The sequence below is a fragment of the Hyalella azteca genome, unplaced genomic scaffold (assembly GCF_000764305.2).
Source record: "Hyalella azteca isolate HAZT.00-mixed unplaced genomic scaffold, Hazt_2.0.2 contig5432, whole genome shotgun sequence".
In the NCBI taxonomy this organism is placed as follows: Eukaryota; Metazoa; Arthropoda; class Malacostraca; order Amphipoda; family Hyalellidae; genus Hyalella; species Hyalella azteca.
The window spans coordinates 497144-519110 of NW_025935622.1; the positions used below are offsets into that span (position 1 = coordinate 497144).

Below are 21967 nucleotides of genomic sequence, written 5' to 3' on the forward strand. Positions count from 1 at the left end.
CCAGACCAAAGAGCGACTCTTTAGTCCTTTGTTTAGAATCAGTACGAAAGTCTCCACCAAGTCGGCATGCTACCAGCAATTATTTTAACTTCGTGGCGGTGTTTCCGGTTGGCGGTGTTTCCGGTTACACTAACTTATTCGTCCGTGATCAGCATGAATCATCCGCTCAAGTATAATGTTTACCTGTTATCATCCTAGCCAAAAAAAAGCTAAAACATGGAGAAAATACTACATATTTTCCTACGCAGTCAAGCAACCTGGTAAATCAACATGCTACAACGTGAACAGCACTATGTAGGGATACCTTAAGGATACCACGAATAGCGTACGTATACAACGCATTCCAACGCACTCAAATAGCCTGGTGACATAGTAAGCGACCAAGAAGGCGGCCAGGATTGACAGCACAAACGCTACTCCAGTGAGGATAATCCAGGCGCTGGAGAAAGCCGCTCCCGAGTGCACCGGCATCGTAGAATTGTACGCACAAAAGTGGAGGCCACATCGGCTAATAAGAGTGCAATTCACTTGAACAGTGGTACCGTTCACCAGTAAAGTGGTACCGTTAACCAGCAAGGTAGTGCCGTTCAGTAGGAAGGTGGTGCCGTTTACTAGTACCATCGTGCCGTTCAGCGGGAAACCTGAGTACGTTGAGGTATACATTATTTTATTTGTGTCAGTTCCTTCTCTTCAGTAATCAATTTGGATATAAATGTTATACGAAAAAATTGTATTTCAACGCCACGTCGAAAGGTGCAGTACATTGCTTCAGTCTTTCAGAAGTTCAAAATAGCACTATTATGTGTTCTATCTAGATTCGTATCCCATTCCTAACAAAGACTTGTCTGACAAAGACACCAAAATTCCCACAATGATAAGATGATAATCATATGTAAAGATATGATAATATAAAGAAATTGTTTTTATCTTAACTTGAAAAAATTACGATAATTGTGTCATGAGAATATTAATTAACATCATAGATATCTCACTCTCGCTGAAAACCAAGTAGCTAATGGCGAGGCTCAGCCGGACCATCGTGTAGAGCAAGCCAAAGAAGCGCGTTATGCAGACCTCGCGGTCGTCGGAATTCAACTCCGCAAATTTCCCTCCTGTCTGCAGAAAACTCGATGAAAAGCTGATCGTACTTTAAACATTTTCCTAAATATAATTTCATCAATTGTGTATTGCCTTAAACAAACTGATTATCACTCAATGAACCATTACTACTTAGACCGCTGAGTGCACTTGACGATTTTTGATATTACGTCCCCAGGTTCTAAAGTCACTCACCCGCACGAGAAAGGAAGACACCGCGGTCCAGAGGGTAGCCCCCTGTACACCCATGAGGATAGCGGCAGGCACGGCAGTGTAATACAGAGGGTGGAACTGAGCACCACAATATACTGTGATAATTACCAGACCCACCGATATTGCAGACTTGCAGCCCATTGTGCGTATTGTAAAAACTGGGGAGAAGGACGAGAAAATTATATGATTATTCTGTTCTATTAGGACAGTAAATTGTACTCTGTTTTTCTGTTTTTTTTTTTTTTTTGTCATTGAAAAATTTTGTTACTTCTTGTGAACCGAACTGCAAACAGTAAAGAATGAACAACCCAGAGATGTCTTAAATATGTCAATTTCAGCATTGAGGTAATTTAAAATTTCATCCGCTGCCTCGGCTGAAATTGCCTTTGCATTAGTTTCGCATCAAGCCCTCTTGTCAAAATTTAGCCGCGGCTATCGTTCCGGTTGCAACTCTCGGATTAGAGATGAATCATATTCGAAATGGCCGCCTCTTCTATTTAGCCGCCAAATAAGAGCTATTTTGTGTAGTTCCATGAGAAAAAATATAAGGGTCAAATGACACACGAAATCAATGGCTGGTCAGGCCGCCACTGGCTTACCCTGCTCAGTAGCTGACATGAGTTTTTGGCGCGAGCGTGACAAGCCCCTGCCTTTATTTGTGGCGCTGCATGTGCATTGTGCATGGTACGAACTCATCAACACGCGAGCGTTTCAACACTCTTGCATTGCCTGTACGTCAACATGCTTACGTTGCGTTACCATCAACACGCTTGCATCGAGTGCGTGTCGCTCACGCGTACGTTCGCGATGTGATACGACGGAACGAAAGGAGAGTCAACTCTAACATGTAGCATGGTGAATTTAGCCCGTGATGAAAAAACCCATGCACCTACTGTTCAAGACACCTATTTATAACATGACACTTCTTCATATTAAACCCACTTCTTAGTCACATCATCGAATGTGAAGAATAAATTGTAGCAGATACTCGATCATATTAAGAAATCTATAACTTATTCTCCTCCATGAATATGATGAATAACACAGAACAATACCGCAAACCAATTCTCTTTTACTCAATCTATTAATTACAGTAAATTTTGGCATAGATTCCCAGAGTTCACTCAATACACCGGAAGAAGAAACACCAGAAATAATGTTGCGAGAGTTGTTAACTGAAAATCGAAACCATCCAATGAGCGTAAGAATAAAAGGTGAACTTGCATTATGTGCGCTCAAACATGTGTGCGCCGCTTGTGCTCCAATACGCAAACTACAGTATTAATCTACTCGATAATTGTACATGCAATACAGGTCAAGCTCCACCTGGAGAGGTTAACATGCTTTTTTTTATTCGAGTGCACATCAAAGAGAGCTTTCAGTCATAGTCATACAGCTTACAAGCTCCCACCGGCGGGGGTATGCGGGGGTCTACCTCCCGCACCTCCTGCAAAGCGTTTTTTTAGTTCGTTGCAGGAAGTCAGCATTCAGCAAGGCGGGACGGGCCGCGGCAGTCGAAATCTAACAGTGGAGCCGTGCGTGCGAAAGAGTGATACATGCGTTTAAAAAAAAATATTAATAGTTTTATTCCCTTCAGTGAGCTTTAACAATTTGATTGGAAAGACAATTGCCCTTGTATACATTGAACAAGATGAAAACTAATATTTTGAGTGCCTGTAGAAGTTCAAGCCCACGAAATAATGACTTCACTAACAAAAGAAATGTACAGCTTTGGGCATGTCTGCTTGATTGGCTATAGAAGTAGCTCTTGCAGATATGTATGCTTTTAGTTGGAATGTCCAAGCATCCCCCGGCCGACAGCTTGATTATTGAAGATTGCAAATGAACGATCGTAATTTTCGGGAAGCTCTGAAGACTAGCCCAGTGCAGCGTTCAAGATTTTTGGCAGCGGTAGAAATTTTCAACTTTGGGCATGTCGACACGAGCATGTTATTTTAGCTGCTCCTGTTTATATGCTTAAGGTTCTAAATTCTAAATTAACACGTCAACTGGATCAATTTGTCTAGTCGAAACTCGAATGTTTATCATTGCGTACGATGCTACCTAACCAACAGTCGACACCAGTGGGCGGGCTAGCTGAACACGATGGAACAGGTTGCAGAGCGTTTTACGATTATTCGTAAGTAAATTGCTTTTGTTTTCGCAAGTAAATTGCTATCTACTCTATTTCGTTGTATCATCTGGTTACATTATGGAGTTACATTTAAGTAAAAGGATGAATTTCGTTATTTCTGAAGAACTACAAATTATACAGGAAATTTCCATTGAGCTCAGCAATATTGGAATGGTATTAGACGTTAGAAATGCTTCTATTAATCATTTTTCAGCAGTTGCAAGCAGTATTTTCAGACCCCTGTAAAACTTTTTGGTTTCTTCAACCTTTGATTTCAAACTTTTATTCAAACTTTGGTTTCTTCAACCAAAGTACTGTTCAGCTTAGGGCGTATGTCTACATGCTTGAGCTTATTGCTCAACAAGAAGATAGCTTTTGAACTATCGCTCACAACTCACAACTCAATCGCTCCTCTGTGAGCAACTTATTTGATTTGAGGATTTCCAGAACTATCGTTTACTCCGCTATTTATTTGATTGTCTCTCCAGGAATTTAAAGTGCAGTTGATAACTTTAATGCTTGAAAAGAACTACATGTGAAATTCAATACTGTCATTGCAGCAGCCGACGATGGATGCAGAAAGATCCTCACTTGCTATGAACTGTGAACAACTGAAAGCTGCAATCAAGTTAGTGTCATAAGATCGTAACTCGATTTTGTTAAGATTAACATGTGTGCTTCTCCATTCTATTGTGTGGTCTTTCTTTCGTCGATGGACGCATAAATTCGAGGCCCTTGCTGAACTGTTTGCTCGATAGAAATTTAATATGACGAAAGTTACATGACATGATACTGCAAATAATTCAATGATTATTTTAAACACCACGTTGTTCATTCAGCAGGATACATAGATTTAATAGGAGAAATTGGTTTGACTTGCATTACCATAAATCAGTTATATTGATGTCTGGATTGATTTTTTTTTATTTGCGATTATTGCCCTCATTTTTTAACGCATTCTTCAGATTTTGCCGTGTCTGTCCCGAACATATCAAGTACCAAATACGCGCGCTCCACGATCGCCCCAAGCTCGACAGGTATTTCACAAGATTCCGTTTCGGCGCTTATTTCGCTCCGGCAACCGAAACCGGACATAGAGCCGCTAATTTACACCGCCAGAGGCGCTTGGGGCGTCCTTGTGCCAGCGGCTGACAGGAATAAAAGTTTCGAGATGGCCTGATCTTACGAAATTTTTTCTTTCTCATCATCTAGAAAACTTTAATCAAGTTTAAGTACGTAGGCTGTGTAGGTTTTCAAGCAGCCTGCTGTTTTTCATTTCCTTTTTCAAATTCTGTTTCCTTTTAAACAGCGTTCTTGATTTTTTATTCGGTAGCAACCTCATCTCATTAACGTAACGATCTTAAAAACAACTTTGAACGGCCCAAGAGAAAGCTAATGAAGTGACTCCTCGGATCAAAAAAAAAAACGAACGTTAAGTCCTCCGTATGTATTCAGTAGATAACATGGCGACGTTGGCGTAACTTTTGTAGAAAACGAATAAAATTTTTACGACAAAAAAAAACGGAAAAATATTAAACGAATGATGAAAGCTGCAACTCCTTGGCGCTTCTCAAGTCCCAACAGAAAGAGCTTTTACTCAAGTTTGGGTTTATAAAGGCATCCTTAATTATTTATAGAGGAGAAGCCGCTGAACGAAATGAAATTATTATACAAGTCTCAATGTTCAATAATAATTTGAAAACCTTATCACAATTATTAAAATGATCTTCATTATCATGGGGATTCTATTGAATTCATTTTCCCACCTTCTCGTATTCAATTATGAATAAATTTTTAAGCATCATATGAGTAATGCGCGCGTTTATACATAGTAATTAAATTATTCACTAATCCCTTTTGCAAGTTATTTGCATAATTAAATGAACGATAGCTAACTAGAAGTAATTGAGGAATAACGAACATGTGCAAAATATGTGAAGAATCATTTTCTTAAGGTCAAGGGCAGTCTTCGAACATATTTCATTCTTTGTTTTCCTCTAAATTTCTCATACTTACGTTCTATTCATTAAAAATTGAAGTTTCGATATTGCAGCCAGCAACCAAATTCGATGGCAGCCTGATTTAAAATAAAAATTTATTTCAGGTGGAAATTTTTAGCCATATAAACTCATAACTCAGTTGTGACTTTTTTATTTGCTTGAATTCGTGTACCGGTACTTCACGAATTACCGTACCTATCACGCTATTTAATAATTGAAGCTAATGACTAAATATAGAAGTTATCATTCTGGGAAAAGTGAATCTACCCTGTTGCCATTTACCGAAATGTTTCAGAATTTAAAAACTTATTAAATACTCTGACTCAAGTTACATAAACTTAGCAAACAGCAACTTTCTTTCCGGAAACCGAGATTTATTTAAACTCAGGAGAAATATTTATGTCCAGTCGTAAAAACCAAAACTAGACGCATTCCTAATGTCATATTTGAATTCTTGAGGTAATAACTCTACGGATGTTAGCGGAACATCACGCCTACGAATAATTGTTCAAAAAAGATTTCTTTATGGTTCAGATTTTTGGTCGAACAAACCACACCCCTATACCTAACAATATTTTCTCCTTGCGCTCATCCTCTCAACGGTTGGAATTTGTCATTTTTATTTGATTGATCATCTAACGACTAACCCCTGATATGAAATTAACCCGTCATACATGTTATATTTTAAATAATACATAATTTTGATTTTGCCGTTTAACTCTCACACAGTTATGCTGCTACAATAAAGTTTACACCAGGAAACTTTTCATTAAATTACGAATCAATTTCTGAATTGGTTCCTTCGAATTTGAGGTTAAGGAGATCAATTATATCATTTCTGGAAACTTTAACATGCACCTACGCAGCAATCATCCATAATTTATTCTTCTAAAACTGAAGCAATCAGAAGTGAACTTTCCAACTAGAACTTTCAAAAGTTCAACAAAATGCAGTGATGGCAGTGAACAAAAGTTCACTGCCATTAATTTTAATCTTGAGCGAGAGAAAAACAATGCCCTCTAAGTCTCGAAAAAATTAAATCCGGTGTCAGATCCCGCTTTATTTTATTGAGTCTGAGGAGCTTCAATTTACTTGCTAAGATTTCCAAGAAGTGGACGGCAGCTCATCAACCGAACAAGTTCTCTTCAGTTTATTTACCTCTTAAAGTTGTTTAACCTCGCCATTACGGGAGTGCAAGGGCAATCTTGTTGAATTCTTGGCGTGCAAACACCGAAGTTCGCTTGACTTTTTAGCTAACAAGTCCGTGCTTTGCAATCTAGAGGTTCTGCAAGTTACTGATGGGCTGGACCTTGCCATAGCAACATGAGTTGTTGGAGTCTCGAGTCTCACGCTTACAACGCAGCGATGGAGCTGTGTCCCCACCAAGACGGCAGCACAAACAAATGCCCCAGGAATTTTTCTCGTTCGATGCCAGAATTTAATAAATCCATTTACAAAAAAAAATATTTTTGACAATTTCGTGAAACTTAATTGCTTCAGTGAAAATGCTTTGTTAGTGAAAAACTAACGTTCAACTTTTGAGCAGTTTCGCTAGAAAAATTAATCACCTCTGATCTCGTAGATCTCAATCTGCTACTATTATCTGTTAAAACTTTACTGTAGAAGATAACATTGCAAAAAAACACTTAAAGTGGAAGTATATCATCTTCTATACGTTTTATTTTTCCCCGTGAATTATGCTAATGGATCACAATTAAATCTAAAGAAAGTGCTTGGAGGCCTCCTCAAATTATTTTGTGTCTAGTTTAAATTATTCGCTTCAATAAACACAATTTATTGCAAGTGAATAATGAATGCTTGATTTTAAAAACAACTTGACTTTCATGAAAAAAGTGCCGTAAAGGATTTAAAAGTCATAGGCAAGCCCTAGGATTTTTATGCTATTATCCAATGTACAAATGGTACCTATAATAACTTAGTGTGAAATCATTTCACTCGCATAGAAAGGTTACCCGCAAATAAATGTATCCGATTGCTCTGTTGGACCTGAGATAAAGTAATAGTTTTCGAGGAGGCTAATAATAGTTGATATAAAAACTCACCGGGAGCATGCGAGGTCGTCGCGCCCATCGCAGTTATGGAATTTTATTTTAAAAATATCAATAAACTTGAATCTGAAACGGAATAACGTTAATAAATTATTTATCATTAGAAAGTAAAATTTTACCTGTACCTTAATTTTACATGTCTATTCTCCATCTAGGTGCTGGAACATAAAATACTGAAAAGGTTATGCTAATATCTGATATACACTCATATATTATGTAAATATGTATTATGTGCCATCAAATCCGGGAAAATATTATGTGCTATTGCCAGTTTCGAATCAAAGAACGTAACCCGGTCGTAAACATTCACGGATCGAAAACCAACCCTGCAAGCTGAATTTTCAATTTTTTAAACCCTATTTCAATTAAGCACTATCTTTATTTCAGAGTACGGCATAATTTTTTCACGTTAATATTATTAAAAGAACAAAATTCCTACTAATTTTCCCCTGTAACATTGCAGTGCAGATGTTGGTCGTGACCGGAAAACTGCGCGCCCAAAGCACAGGACCTGTCTCTTATACACATCTAGATGTGTATAAGAGACAGANTTACTCTGCGCATGGAAAAAACAAAATGGTGTTTTTTTTACAAATATGCTAGTTTTACATTAGATCTTTCATAACTAAACTGGATCCAGAGGAATAATAGCATTAAATACAGTTCATTTTGCAGTTAATTCTGTGAATAAATAAGTTCTCATATTTTAGTACGTACCATTCAAACTTGTTCCTGCATGGCATGTGTGACTTAATATATTAAATCTCAAAAAAGTTGTTGAGAAAGAGTACCGGACAAATTTAGAAGTTTATTATCTTATTTTTATTAATAACAATTATTACATTTTACTTCTAGAGCTTCCTTCTATTTAAGGTTTGGTAATTCATTCATGAATAAGACACGGGCTGGTGAAGACTTCAACACTGCACAGCGTTATAATACATATTCATTCTATGGATACATATATGTGTTAAAACTCAGTGTGCTCTCTATATGAACTGCACATACTGCATAGTAAGGAAGTCGAGTGATACTGTGATAGATATATGTATACCCCTAGTAATTTAAAATATTTATTATGCTGAGTTGTTAGCGTACTACTTTGCTCATTGCAGATTACGCTTTACTTTAGTCCAAAGAAAAAGCCACTGTAATGCCGGCCATTAGCAGAAGGAGCCACTGTAATGTCGGTCATTAGCATCTTTCCACGGTTAAGGGAAATACTAAGGAAATAAACGCGGTGCGAATAATTGAAACGATGATGAGTCGTTAGTAATATGAGAAGGTAGTTATGAAATGACTGATCCGCATCGTTTGATCGGAAGTCTAAGCTTCTTCCAATTCTGTTGAAATTGGAAATTCCAATTCTGTAGAAGTTGGAAATTCCAATTCTGTTGAGTTTGGAAATTCCAATACTGTTGACATTTGAAATTCCAATTCAGTTGAAATTTGAAATTCCAATTCTAATTCAAATTTTTTGAACCACAGTAATGAGTGCTCGTACAGAAGCGCAGAAAATGTGTGAAGATTTTTAGAGTACATTTTCGTGTTATCTTCTCCTGTTAGATAGTTTGCTTCTCAATAGCATACAAAATCCCCATATTACTACTGACAATTATAGACTTTTAGGCAGTCAGAACTTTTAAGGCAGTCAAAGCACGCATCACAACACCAAACCAAGTGAGAGGAGGAATAAATTTTGCCAAACCTTCACCAACTTTGACCAGGAGACACTGACACTGAACTCAGTCTGAATAGACTGGCAAGGTGCAGGTTGACTTATTTTACACAAGTGTTGTATGTGTACACAGCTGAGGCACACACCATGTGTTCCGACGCTACTAGGTACACCAGTTCCTCAATCTCTTTTAGCCGTTCGAACCATGCATGCAAGTTTTCAGCCATTATATTCTCTAAGAAAATAAAACCTAAGTGAAAACACTGCTTTCACTTTCCACAAAATAAAAGTTTTTAATAACAAAATTTTGTTGTAAATAACGTTACAATTTGACGTGTCATCGAGCTTTGCAATAGAAGTATCGTGGGTAAAACGGTAAGGAATGAATAAAAATTATAACTAAAAAACTATAATGAAAAATAACAATTACAAATATAAACCTTGTGCTCTCGTTGCTATTGTTCTTACTTTTGACTCAAAATTCGGAGCCTTTCTGTAATGTAAAATCAAGCCCAAATTTGGGACTAGTAATGATTAGCTATACAATGAAAATGGAAGCAAACACTATACACATGAACAAAGAACATATATACATTTATCTATAACCTAATGGCAATTATTTAACTACCACTCAATTTACACGCGCATTATAATCACAAATATTGCCTGAACCATTGTAACCACGTACCTCTCTGGTTGATCACGCAACAATGACAAATAAGAAAATATTTATTGGAAACGTCATATCGGTGGTAAACCAATACTAAAATGACTAATTAAACTAATCTTATTGCGATCCCTAACAGAGCTGCTCTATACGTATGGAGGTGTGTACTTTATTATTTTTTTCCGCTCGTGCATGAGTTTTTCTGCTTGAATTTTTAAATTCCAACTGCCTCAAACTTTTCTTCCCCTGCTCAAGAAATTTGAGCGATGAACGGCATTTAATAATCAAAACAACTTTACTGACTATTAAGAATTGGAATTATACAAAGCGTAAAAATATCCTGCAAAATATTTCAATATTAGCATGGTTTTTTTCAAAATGTGAGTGACACCAAACTAATCGTTCGGGGAACGATAAATTAATTAAATTCAATCATTGAGTGAGCTCATGCAAAATTAAAACAAAATATAATCGTAACATTTAAAATTTTCGTATTTTGTACAGTTCACAGGATAAATACTTCGTATTGGAAGACTCAAGTATAACTGATATTATATCAAAAATATATATGCATGAATGCCACTCAAGGTTTCTATAAAAACGTTGTAATCTATCAACTCCAGAGCTAAGAACCGACAAATTACGATGGTTTCCATCGATTAGAATATTACGGTACGTTGATGTATCAAATAGAAAACTCAATTCTCTAGCTATCAGATTTTTATTACAAATTTCCTTCCAAATTATTTCCATGCCAACTAAATCAATCACATAGCACCAACTCAGAGCATCTCATCACATGAATGTTTCTGCCTCTAGAGCTACAGTATTCCCAATAACATAACAATCATGATAATGATGCAACCATTAAGATGATGAAGTGGCAATCATGATAATGAACAAATATTAATTAATTAATTTGGCTGTACGGCCAGAGAAAAAGGGAAAAAATATTTCAAAAGGAAAAAAATATCGTTTCTCAAAGATTTCTATGTCATCTCATTAAAAATAATAAAATCAGGCTCTTGTTTTTGCAATCATAACGAAGGAAAATAAATATTCCGTTGCTCTTCAATTTTTAAATGAAAATAAACTTATTTTAAAGACTATGTCAATGAACACAGGTACAGTTATGATTCATTAGATTGATTTTGTACTTTGCTTGTCGCACAGCTGGAATCTGTGTATCTCACTTGGTAAACAACTTTCATAGTTGCTTATAATAAAATTTTCAAAATTATTTTTCTTCGTTTAAAGCTTGAAGACTACTCGAAGATTCCAAACATAAATAATTGGGAGAATCCTTGAAGGTTCAGGTTTAGGTATACATTTTATTCAGTGATCTATCCATCAAGCAAATGTCTCTCGTGATAACCTTTCTACGTTCTTGCTCCTTGAAGCCCTCGTGTGGGGAGGGACAACTCGGGCCAAAAGTGAGATCAAACGGGAGCTCGAAGTAACACTGCTGTACAGGGGGCGGTAATCTTACAGAGTAACCCACCTACATCCCGATTGAAGAGTAGCTCACCTACGTCTCCATTGCAGAGTAACACACCCGATTGCAGAGTAACACACCCGATTGCAGAGTAACACACCCGATTGCAGAGTAACACACCCGATTGCAGAGTAACACACCCGATTGCAGAGTAACTAACCTACATCCCGATTGCAGAGTAACCCACCTACGTCTCGATTGCAGAGTAACCCACCAACGTCTCGATTGCAGAGTAATCCACTTATGTCCCTATTGCATAATAATCCAATGTCCCGATTGCAGAGTAATCCCCACCTACATACCGATTGCAGAGTAACCCACCCACAACCCGATTGCAGATTAACTCACCTACGTCCCTAAGGCAGACTAACTAACCTACATCGCGATTGCATATTAACTAACCTACATCCCGATTATAAATTGCAGTTCATTTTTCATGGCTAGAAATCTCTCTGTTTACCTTTGCATCTCACAGGATGATATAATCAAAATGTTATCAATTCTCTCCCGCATATCCAGCATCATTATCACATTAAATCTGTAACATTAAAAATACAGAAGCGGCCCCAGGTGCCACTATCACGCAAAAAATATCTCGTTCGGGGAAAAAACATGACTATAGAGGCTAACGATGACGCCCACATCGTCCATAATAAGAAAGTTGGAGTTATTTTATTAATTTATCATTATTATGTGGTATATTATTCGAGTATCTAATGATTTATCACTATGATTAATATATTATATCGTAATTTTATGAAGGACAGGAAAGCTAATTGAATTTGCATTGACTAGTGGCAACTGCTGCAAACACTCAAAGGAAAGTGCATATGAGTCATTATTTCAAATAGGAATATCGTATGTACGAGTCTATCGATATAGTTCTTTCTCCCTTTCTCGATTGATAAATAGTACTATTATAGCCGCTTGAACGCAATACCCGAAAATTTGGTGCCTAACTTTATTCGATTCCTTTGTCGGAGTCTTGAGGCTACGAAACAATTCATTATTTTATTTTTGACTTTGCCTTCAGCTCAAAATTAGTTCTCACTGGACATCTCACGTTCATTGATTCCTGCATTGTTCACTCCTTATTTAATCGAGCGATACGAATCAGCGTTTTATCTGTTCTTATTGTTATCTTTACAACTCTATCTGGTTTTATACTTTTTCTAATTACTACTATTCCACGCACCAATTCGTAGAACAAAGAAAAGCACTTACAAAAATCGCGTCTGTATCGACAATTAGTCTATGATTTTCGTCTATATCAACTAATACTGACGACAATCAGCAACAGCCTCACCCAACGTCAATAGCACTTTCGCACTCGAAGTGGCCACTTGAGCGGACTACACATGATTTTATTGTCTGCCTCGTAGGCGTCTCGAACTTAGAGGCAGCCAATTCCTCATTTGCAGCTAACGCAACATAATAATATTGTTACGGGGCCCTTATGGATTGGGCGTAACCCAAGACCACAACCTATTCCGCAATTGTCCACCAGGTTCGTCACGCTTCTCGCAGTTCATCACACGAAGAAAGGAGTAAATTCTTCTATGAGTGTTACCAAATATTAAGATTTCATTCAACAAGAAAGATGACAACAAGTGTGTAAGAATGTACATAAGTCGAGTCTAGGCTTCGAAGGTCTACCTGCATGAGAGATGAACATTACGGCTAGGTTTACAAATTGGACAAGCCAGAAGCATGTAATAAAGCTAAACAAGAATTACTATAACCTAAACTTGGACAGTTAAAATTTCACAAACTTCACTGCAAGATCATGAAATAAAAGACAACACTACTTTAAAATAGACGGTGATAAAGTAAACGGTACACACTTGCTCCCTCCGGTGGCGCAAACAGAATAAGGCTATTACAGTGGCTAATAACCCGGACTTCAGGGTCAATCCGGTAATATCGCAAACACGTCTGGTTTACTTATTTATTAAAAATGCATTCAGAACAGTTTAGGTTTCACTCCTCTACAATATAATATAGGCATCATTATCCCAGAGCTCTTTGACGCAGTTGGCCATCATAGCAATCAATTTTAAATCACAGTATAAGGACACAGACCTAAAAGTTTTGGCCTCATGACCATAAGCTAATATTTCCCCATAATATGATTACAGCTTGTCTGTTTTTTTACAATCTTAGAGGTTGCTATAACCAACTAACTCTGTGAGTGACATTGATAGTTATGAGTGTGAGTGGCACCCAAAATCTATACTGTTTAGCGTCAGGAAATTAGTGATACAGTATTTACTCACATTAAAAACACTCATCGAAAAATGAAATGATCACTTAACAGTTTTTCCGGCATTTAACAGTCAATGCAGATTGATTATTATATCGTTGGGGTAAAACTCATTGATATGAACAAAGCGACCATGACTAATTATTAAAACTAATACATTAACGCAGCACGACGTTCAACTACGCCCGTGCATATAACTCTTAACAATAAATTCTATAATTTAATAAATGCCGGTCCTCGAGAAATTTGGTTTACCATGAGCGTGCGCGTCATTCGTTCATTGATAATTCATTGTGTAGGACCCAATGAGAAAACTTATTAATTATGTTTGAAGCCGCCAGCTTGGCTTTACAAAATGAAGCCCAGGCAAGGCTTATGCATCGTATATATTATTTACAAATGCATCGTATATGATTTTTCAAACGCAGGTAAATTTTGCTTTAAAAATGAAAATAAAGAATATCTGGTGATGAATTTGCGTTCATGTAATGATTTTGCCCACCAACTCCATATCAATCAGTCCACCACTTTCTCAAATCTGGGCCAATCCGCTCTGTCAAAGTCATGCAATACATTTCATGAGACGTGGAATTGAAAGAGAGCCAAAAATCTCTCGAAAATAATTGATGAGGAAGTTGTCTGTAGATTGCTTGTTGAAAATAATATGGTAAAGGTTGACTGTAACTTCCAAAATTAAGCATCCAATTCCGTCGAAATCTTTCATACCATTCGCGCCTAAAATTCTCATCAAGTTCGTGGTTACAGTAAAATCGTAAAATATCTTGGGCTTGGCTTATGTCACAAGTAGAGCTACAAGGCTTCTTGGTCACGTATCTGTGCCTGAAACAGAATTTATCATGCTGGTGGTCATTCAGTACAATGGTGCTCAGGGCATAGACCCAAAAACCCTCCCAGATTGTGGCATCAACGGCTATTTGTATTTGATGCTTGATACTTGATTCACCTCTTTGAACTTCTGTTGCGTATTCCAATGGACCACAGTTGCATATTCTGCTTCCTGAACCACAATTGCATATTCCTCTTCTTACAGGAGCGTCCTTGGCATAAAAATCAACTAATTCCAAGATGTTAAAACGTTTTTTAGTGATCAGTATTTCAGTTGTAATGTTATGAGAAGTACGTTGTCGGAGGTAGTACATATTAGGGCCAAACTGCCTGTACATGTCGGACCAGGCCACGGTGAAGGTGACGTTGCCGAATATGTTGTGGCGACGAGCGTCTCTGACTGGTTCAGTCCACAGAACCTGAGGCACGCAATTATAAATAAATCAACTTGTCTGATTTGTTTACTGTTATTTTTCTAATAATATATTGTGCTTTTAATTGTATTGAGTCTTTAAATGCTATAAAAGTAACGCATTGCCACAGCCACTTTTTGTTGCCTTGGAACATGGTTTATGTAATTTCATGGTTTATGTAAAAATTATATGCAGGGAATTTGACAGACGTCTTTAATTTATTTAATCAATTTAATTGTCCACTGAGCCTACTATTATTCGTAAGTTTAAGCTGCGCTATTCCCAACCATCAGTTTTTCCACGTGTTGTCAATTTCGACCCAAATTCGAATAATTTTGTCATTTACGTGCATATAAGAATATAGGATCACGCGTGAAGTCAGAAGCCATTTTAACCCTCTACTCCGGGAACTCTCTGTCACTCTCCGGGAACATAACTTTCAACTTAAATTATTCGTAAACTATTGAGTGTTTGTTTGTTTGCGTACAAACATCCTGAGGACGTTTGTACGCAAAAGAGAACATTTCAAAGTTGTCGTACGTGGCGGCAACCATCAGTGCAAGTCATTTTGCGCTCACTATAGCAACGTATTATATTTGGGAAGTAGATGAGTGACAATATTGCTCCGGTTACTCATTTCAAGCGGTAGAGAGTTAACGAAGTTCAGAAAGCCTAGTTATACACAGCTAATTATAGGTGAATATTAACACCCATGTAAAGAAATTAACTGGACACACAATCTGAGTAACTTAAGGAATTGAGTCATGAATAACTTAAGGGGACCGGCTACCCTAAAATTTTCAATTTGTGGCGTTTTTCGGTTTTTGTGCTCATCTGAAAGCTGGAATTCTGCTCTCTCCAATGGTACCACTGCCATTGCTGTACGTTAATATTTACGTTCATGACGTCTCTTTAAAGGGAAGCGGGTGAGAGAGTCCTTTAAGTAATTAGATATAAAGTAATTAGCTGCTGAAATCTTTGAATATAGTTTCTACTTGAGTTGTGCTGCAGTTACATGCTTAGTCTCATCTTAAAGCTGACATTCTGAGCTTTCCAAAGATACTACTGCGATCCATGTACGGCAATATTGACGCAGACGGCCGGGCTTTAATTGGGGGCGGGGGGTGGAGTTCCTTAACTAAATAGACATAAGAAAATTACAGCGGCAAGACTACATATCTTGGTGTATCTGGCATCTGAGCTCAGTTACCCTCCTAACATTGTACGCAGAGGTGCGCTACAAGTTGCTGCTAGCATCCTTGAGTGGATTAAGCTACAGAAGCCTGTAGTTTGGTATCCATGCTACAAACAAGGCATTTCAACTGGCAGCATATTAATGCGTCGTCGAGATGTAGGCAGCGTCCAATATTTTCAACAGGTTTGTAGTTAGAATAAAGACGGCGTGACGTCTCTATGCTGTTGCACAACAGTCTCATTTAAAAATTAGGATAATCTTGACAGTTCATCAGCACGCGAATTTGCACCGTTTTATTTATGAACAAATATGTAATTGATTAGGATTCCTTTGAAAACGTTCTGAAGGAATTTCATTGACATTCAGGAAATTGGGGCATTTTATTATCTCTCATGTGTTAGTCGCTTACTCAGTTATAAGAATAAGTAAATAAATTTGCGGGAATATATTTTATAATTCATACCACGGTCTTGTGGGTCTGAGTCCCAGCGCGTCTCTTTCTCCCTCGTCGTCGGGCTCAGTGACGAGGCAGAGGCGCGACGTGTCGCCTGCCGAGCTGGTAACGCCAGTCGCCTGCAGTGACCATGGATCCACGGCGAGCACCGCAGCGATATCATCATTTTGTGTCTCCATTACCTCAAAAATAGCTGTTTTAGTGAATTAATAATATTTGCCAAAAATTATACACAGTTCAGAATTATTTTTGTGGAATAAAACATTTAAGCAAAGGAATTTAATTAAGCAAAGGATATCAACAAATTAATGACTTACGCTCGTTGAAATACTGAAGAAATTGCAGAGTCCTTCTCAGTAAAAGTTGAGCTCACGTACTGACGCTCTATTGCATCACGGTGCTAGTATACTCAAAACCAAATGTCATGACTCATCTTATCTATTGCAATACGTCTTATCTATTGGGCTTCTGATATGACCGTTATCAGTTTTGTGTTCCGCTGCGTTCAACAAATCAATTACGTAATGTACCTGCATTTGATTGACGTTGTGAGTCACAGCAATAAAATACTGATAAAATATTATATGGATATAGACAAAACTAAATATTTTATGAAGATTGATGAACTAAATCAACTATTTAGCTGTAAAAGATTAGTCACTAAGACTTTACAGAGAATATTCCGAATAGGTTATTCGGGTGCGCCTGAGTTGATTCCAAACACTAACATTATTTCAACAACAATTAAAGCGATTAACAGATAAGGCATGCGAATTTTCAATAACCTCCAGTAAAATGGAATTAATATGAAGAATGTTGCACTAGCGGCGAGCGCATGAAACTTAACAAAGTTTTCAATGTAATCAAATTAAAAATAATGTGCAGTAACATCTATTAAATTCACTTGAATTGCAATTCACGCCGAATCTTGGAGGCAGTTTTCTTAACGCGTACAAGCTTGTTGAATAATCCATGAGTGTTCTCATCGTGATTTTTTATCACGTTTATATGTCTGATAATTAATTATTATTGTATCATTCGATATAATGATTATGATTATCAATTATGTAGCTACTATTTATGGAATGAGCTCCCACACTCGCTCAACAACACACCGATGCGCGTTGTCTTAAAGTTTTCTTTTTTATAAGCCGGAAATTATACCAAACAAATTAATAATACGATGTTAATATAAAAATCATATAGTGTTAATGTGGACATCAGAAAAATGAAACGGGAAGATATAACTCGGTAAATTAATCCAGTTACAATTTGCAGGCTGTAAGTTATATATATTACAGTTCAAATGTGAATAATACAATGAATACGAATACATTAAAATTACAAGGTTTCTTCATTCATCATATAAATACAAATTCTTCATACTTGTCGATGTACTTTTCCATGCGATGTCATAGTCAGCGAGTTGCAGTTTACTTGATCTATATACAGGAAGCCTCTGAATCGGCTACTATAGGCGATTTTTCGCTAAAAATACTATTTTCATTATTCCTTTAACCTTGTACCTTTTTTTCTAGGTGTAAAAATATTTTACTGTCACTCGATTTATACTATTACTCGAGTTATTTTACTGCAGAAAAGTGTTTACATCAATACACCGAATATTCTGGCAACGTTTTGCGAGTCTTTACCCACGCCATGCACCTAGTTAAAGTTGACCACTGTTAAATTCAAACGGTACAATGCACTTATTATTACAATAGGCGCAACAATTAGAATTTAGTGCAAGTAATAAGAAACATTAGTGGCTAATATAATATACATTGCGCTCGTTTATCGATAAGCGGCGAATTTATTCATGGTTTTATGGGTATTATGTGCCAGTATTAATGTACTTGTTGGAGCTCCTTAATTCTTTGAGGTTTGAACACGAGCCGCTAATATTTAAATTTAGATTTAAATAATATTATCAATCTTTCACAGAATCAATATGCTTCTTAAAAATTGAAGTTGCAGAAGCCTGAACTACTGGAATTCTAAATTATCACCAATATCATAATCAAATACAACATACATTACCCTACACTTTAGCGTCTAGCTTTTCAGCACATTAAGCCAAGTTTCAAATCAACACGATTGGATATATCTAAAACACATGCCTTCTCTCACTTGTTCGGTTCCGATATGATACTAATTGACGCAACACTGACCAAGTTATTATATCGCTTAGGTATGTGCTCAGCAAACAATCGACACTGATATAAGGTCAGCTACGCATTAATTAAGGTCATCTTTGCCCAACTAAAACTAACTTTCCTCACAATAATTGTAGTTATTTCCGATAAGTTAATTTTTTATTTCAAGGCCTTAATCTTAAATGTTTAGCTATGGGCCCACTGTTTTATTATATCAATGGGTATGGAATCTTAGGGTAAATGCTAATAAATGAAGGTAAATATTAAACAGCCTATATTTGTATATAATAATCATTATTCCACATTTGTTACCTTTCTACGTACATCTTAATGAGTTTAATATGTATGCATTTTATTGCTAAAGCTACATAGACAATTTTCAGTACGCATGCAAAATCTTGTTATTTTTGATAAGCAATCAAATGACACTCGAGCTACCCACGTGCGCAAAATGACAAGATAATCGTTCTCAGGTTCGATAATTACCTCAATTACTTTCTTTATTTATCTCATTTTATTTAATTAGTATAGGATGGCAGAATTTGTTCTTTCAAACAGGTTTGATTAAAGATTGTTTAATCATTTCTTCAATTGTTTAAATTTTTTCCTTCAAAGATAGTTTTTATCCGTATATTTTTCAATGAATCGAATATTAGTTTTCGATTTACCAGTGCCAACGAAAAATATTGTTCGCTATGTTAAAAAAAAATACTAAGAAATTTATCAACAAAACAAATTCTCTGGTCTTCATCAAAATTTTTATTTAATTATTCACCTGAATGACTGGTAACTTTCAGTCCGTAAATATCGACCTAGTTTGTTTGCAAACTAGATGCTCCCATGAACTGGAGAACAAGCTATAGACTATATAATTATCACGATTATGATACTACATAATTGTACAATAAATAAGCAAAAACGCATATTTAATTTCAAAAAAAATTAATGATATGTAAGGTATTGTGTTAACTACACTTCTATTTTACCCTGAAGAAACCCTATGGTAATTTAAACCCACACTCAAACTCAACAACTATGATAGAAGAGAAAACAATCCGCAAGTTGCAAAAAAATTAAGCATAAATAATGTGAGAGAACAGATGAGAGAATTCAAGGAACAGAAATTACCCCTTATCTCAAGATATATAAGGAATAACGCTAAGTTTATTACTAAGTACAGTCCTGGTAGCCTGGAACCTTGTCGTTCAACACTGATGGCCGGGAAGTGGCACTGACCCAACAATCTTTATGTTTGAGAACTCGATAAGCTCGTTCTCCAGTTTGTTGTGAAGGCAAATGTTTATAATAACCAAGTGAGATGAAAATATTCCGGTACCGAGGGCACTGACGTTGCAGATGGTCACGTAACCCACAAATGAAGCACAGACCGATCATTTTTTCGCAGTCCTTAGCGAGATGAAGGCTTCAGTGAAGGCCCTCATAAGTCATTCAGTGAAGACCCTTTCTTCCATGAAAACGTGCTGCGTTGTAGTGTCATTTTTTCAAGTTTGCGAACTCTGAAGGTTTTTACTTCAGGTGAAAACGGCAAAAGTTGAGAGGCAAAACATGGGGGAATTTTCCCTACATTTCAAAATCGGGGGCATTTTTTGCTGCCTCTGCCTTTAATTAGCTTTCCTTCGCGTTTTTTTTTTGCCACAATAAAAGATTATCCGAATATTTTTTAACTTGACGGCACTATAAATATAGAAATCCATATCTGCGAGTCTCATTTTCGCATACGTGACCTCTGGAATATGCCAATGTATGTAAACGTTCTAGTCCATCAAAGACACTCTCTCTTTCCTTGTTATCTATTGATAATTGAATTGAGTGATTTTTTTCACTTGAATCAAATCGACTCGCGGAATTTAGTTTTGTATAACTGTAAGACTCTCCAACTTCAGCGAGCGGCTTGAGAGCATCGAAATATTCCAACGCTTTTTCATTGTCTTATGACTCCGCCCACAGCTTCCAGTCATCTCTTTTTTTTTATTTAAATGATTACAATAGTTATAGTAATGTCCCTACAAATGAATTTTATTACATCTATAATATATGAGAAAATTAATTATTTTGTCTCAAACTACGAGTTAAAAAATCAGATTGTGCTTTTTCTTCTTCAAACGGCGTTCAAATTTATATTGCCCTTTACATTACATCGCATTTTATCTTCCTTTCCCAAATTCCTTCACACTGTTAGTCTGGAAAAAATATATCAATGTCTTAAGTTTTGTGGCAGGCAGTCTTCTCCTCCAGAAGTTTGTTTCCTTTTACCAGCGATCTTGATTTTTTAGTCCTGAAAAACGTCAGCTGATTAACGTAATGATCTTAAAAAACATATGCGTTTAAAAATTACTTTTTAAATACACTACTGCTAAATAATCCAGTATCTCCAATGTTCCACATTTACAACGAACTTTTATTTTCAAATATAATAAAAAATAATTTTTTAAATTTTTTAGATTGAAAAATTTTTAAATTTAATATTATTTATTCTGTCTATTGTTTCATGCATTGTCTCTGACTTTACGCAAGCGTGCATTATTCCAGATCGATTGGACAGCTAGAAGTGTGTAAAATATCGATTGTGAGATTTGAAGAAGACAAAGTTTTTTTTTAATTTTTCTTGAAATTCAGAATAAATTCTTTTAATTTATTCAATTGATTCATACATTGTCTCCAATTTTTCGCAAGTGTACAAATTTTCAGATCGATTGGAGAGGTAGAAGTGCATTAAAATTCGATTATAAGATTTGTAGCAAACAAACAAACAAACAGCAGGTAGTGAAGTTAAAGAGAATTGTTGTAATAATAACTACTTTGGAAGGCCCGAGAGAAGACCTGTGAAAGAACTCCAAGTCATCGGTCTGCAGCTCGGGATGGATAAAAAAACCTGGATAAAAACGTTCGTCCCTTAAAAAGTCAGAATGTGGAGATAGCAAGGTGAGCTCAACGTAGCTTATTCAGAACCACGGTTGATTTTTTAGAATATAGCCCATACGTGCAGTTTCGTTTATCAAGACAAGACGGAGAAATGCTTATGCTGATTTTCTTCTTCTGGCTCAAGAAGACTCATGCAGAATAACTAAAACATTTCTAGTAAATGGTGGAGTGCCGAATAATTGAAAGGATCAAATTTTTAAATAACTTCGAGAACTCCCTGTCAAAGGTTACGGTTAATGAACATTTGAAGTGAAAGCAATACAATAATTGAACGCCAAAAGATTTATTAACAAGTAATTTAAGATATGTATTAAAAGACAATTAACTAAAGTATGGATGCAAC

At 36.4% G+C, this 21967-nt stretch overlaps 2 protein-coding genes across 3 annotated transcripts; both read right to left on the reverse strand.

Moving 5' to 3' along the window:
* Positions 1-239: 239 nt before the first annotated feature.
* LOC108666354 lies at positions 240-1109 on the reverse strand. The gene is made up of 2 exons (XM_018153209.2): positions 993-1109; positions 240-641 (listed from the first exon to the last, which is right to left on the reverse strand). The coding sequence occupies exons 1-2, from the start codon at positions 1036-1038 to the stop codon at positions 274-276; spliced, it is 414 nt and encodes a 137-aa protein (XP_018008698.1). The 5' UTR covers positions 1039-1109; the 3' UTR covers positions 240-273.
* A 12179-nt stretch (positions 1110-13288) lies between these two features.
* Positions 13289-16893, reverse strand: LOC108666319. 2 transcript variants are annotated; one of them, XR_001930487.2, is made up of 3 exons: positions 16843-16893; positions 16535-16718; positions 16191-16292 (listed from the first exon to the last, which is right to left on the reverse strand). XR_001930487.2 is itself a non-coding variant. In XM_018153164.2 (2 exons), exons 1-2 carry the CDS (start codon positions 16702-16704, stop codon positions 14726-14728), a joined length of 327 nt encoding a protein of 108 aa, XP_018008653.1. In that variant the 5' UTR covers positions 16705-16893; the 3' UTR covers positions 13289-14725. The 2 variants fall into 2 exon arrangements, 1 of the variants encoding a protein (XP_018008653.1); XM_018153164.2 differs by lacking the exon at positions 16191-16292 and adding an exon at positions 13289-14882 and having other exon boundaries at positions 16535-16893.
* Positions 16894-21967: the final 5074 nt, after the last annotated feature.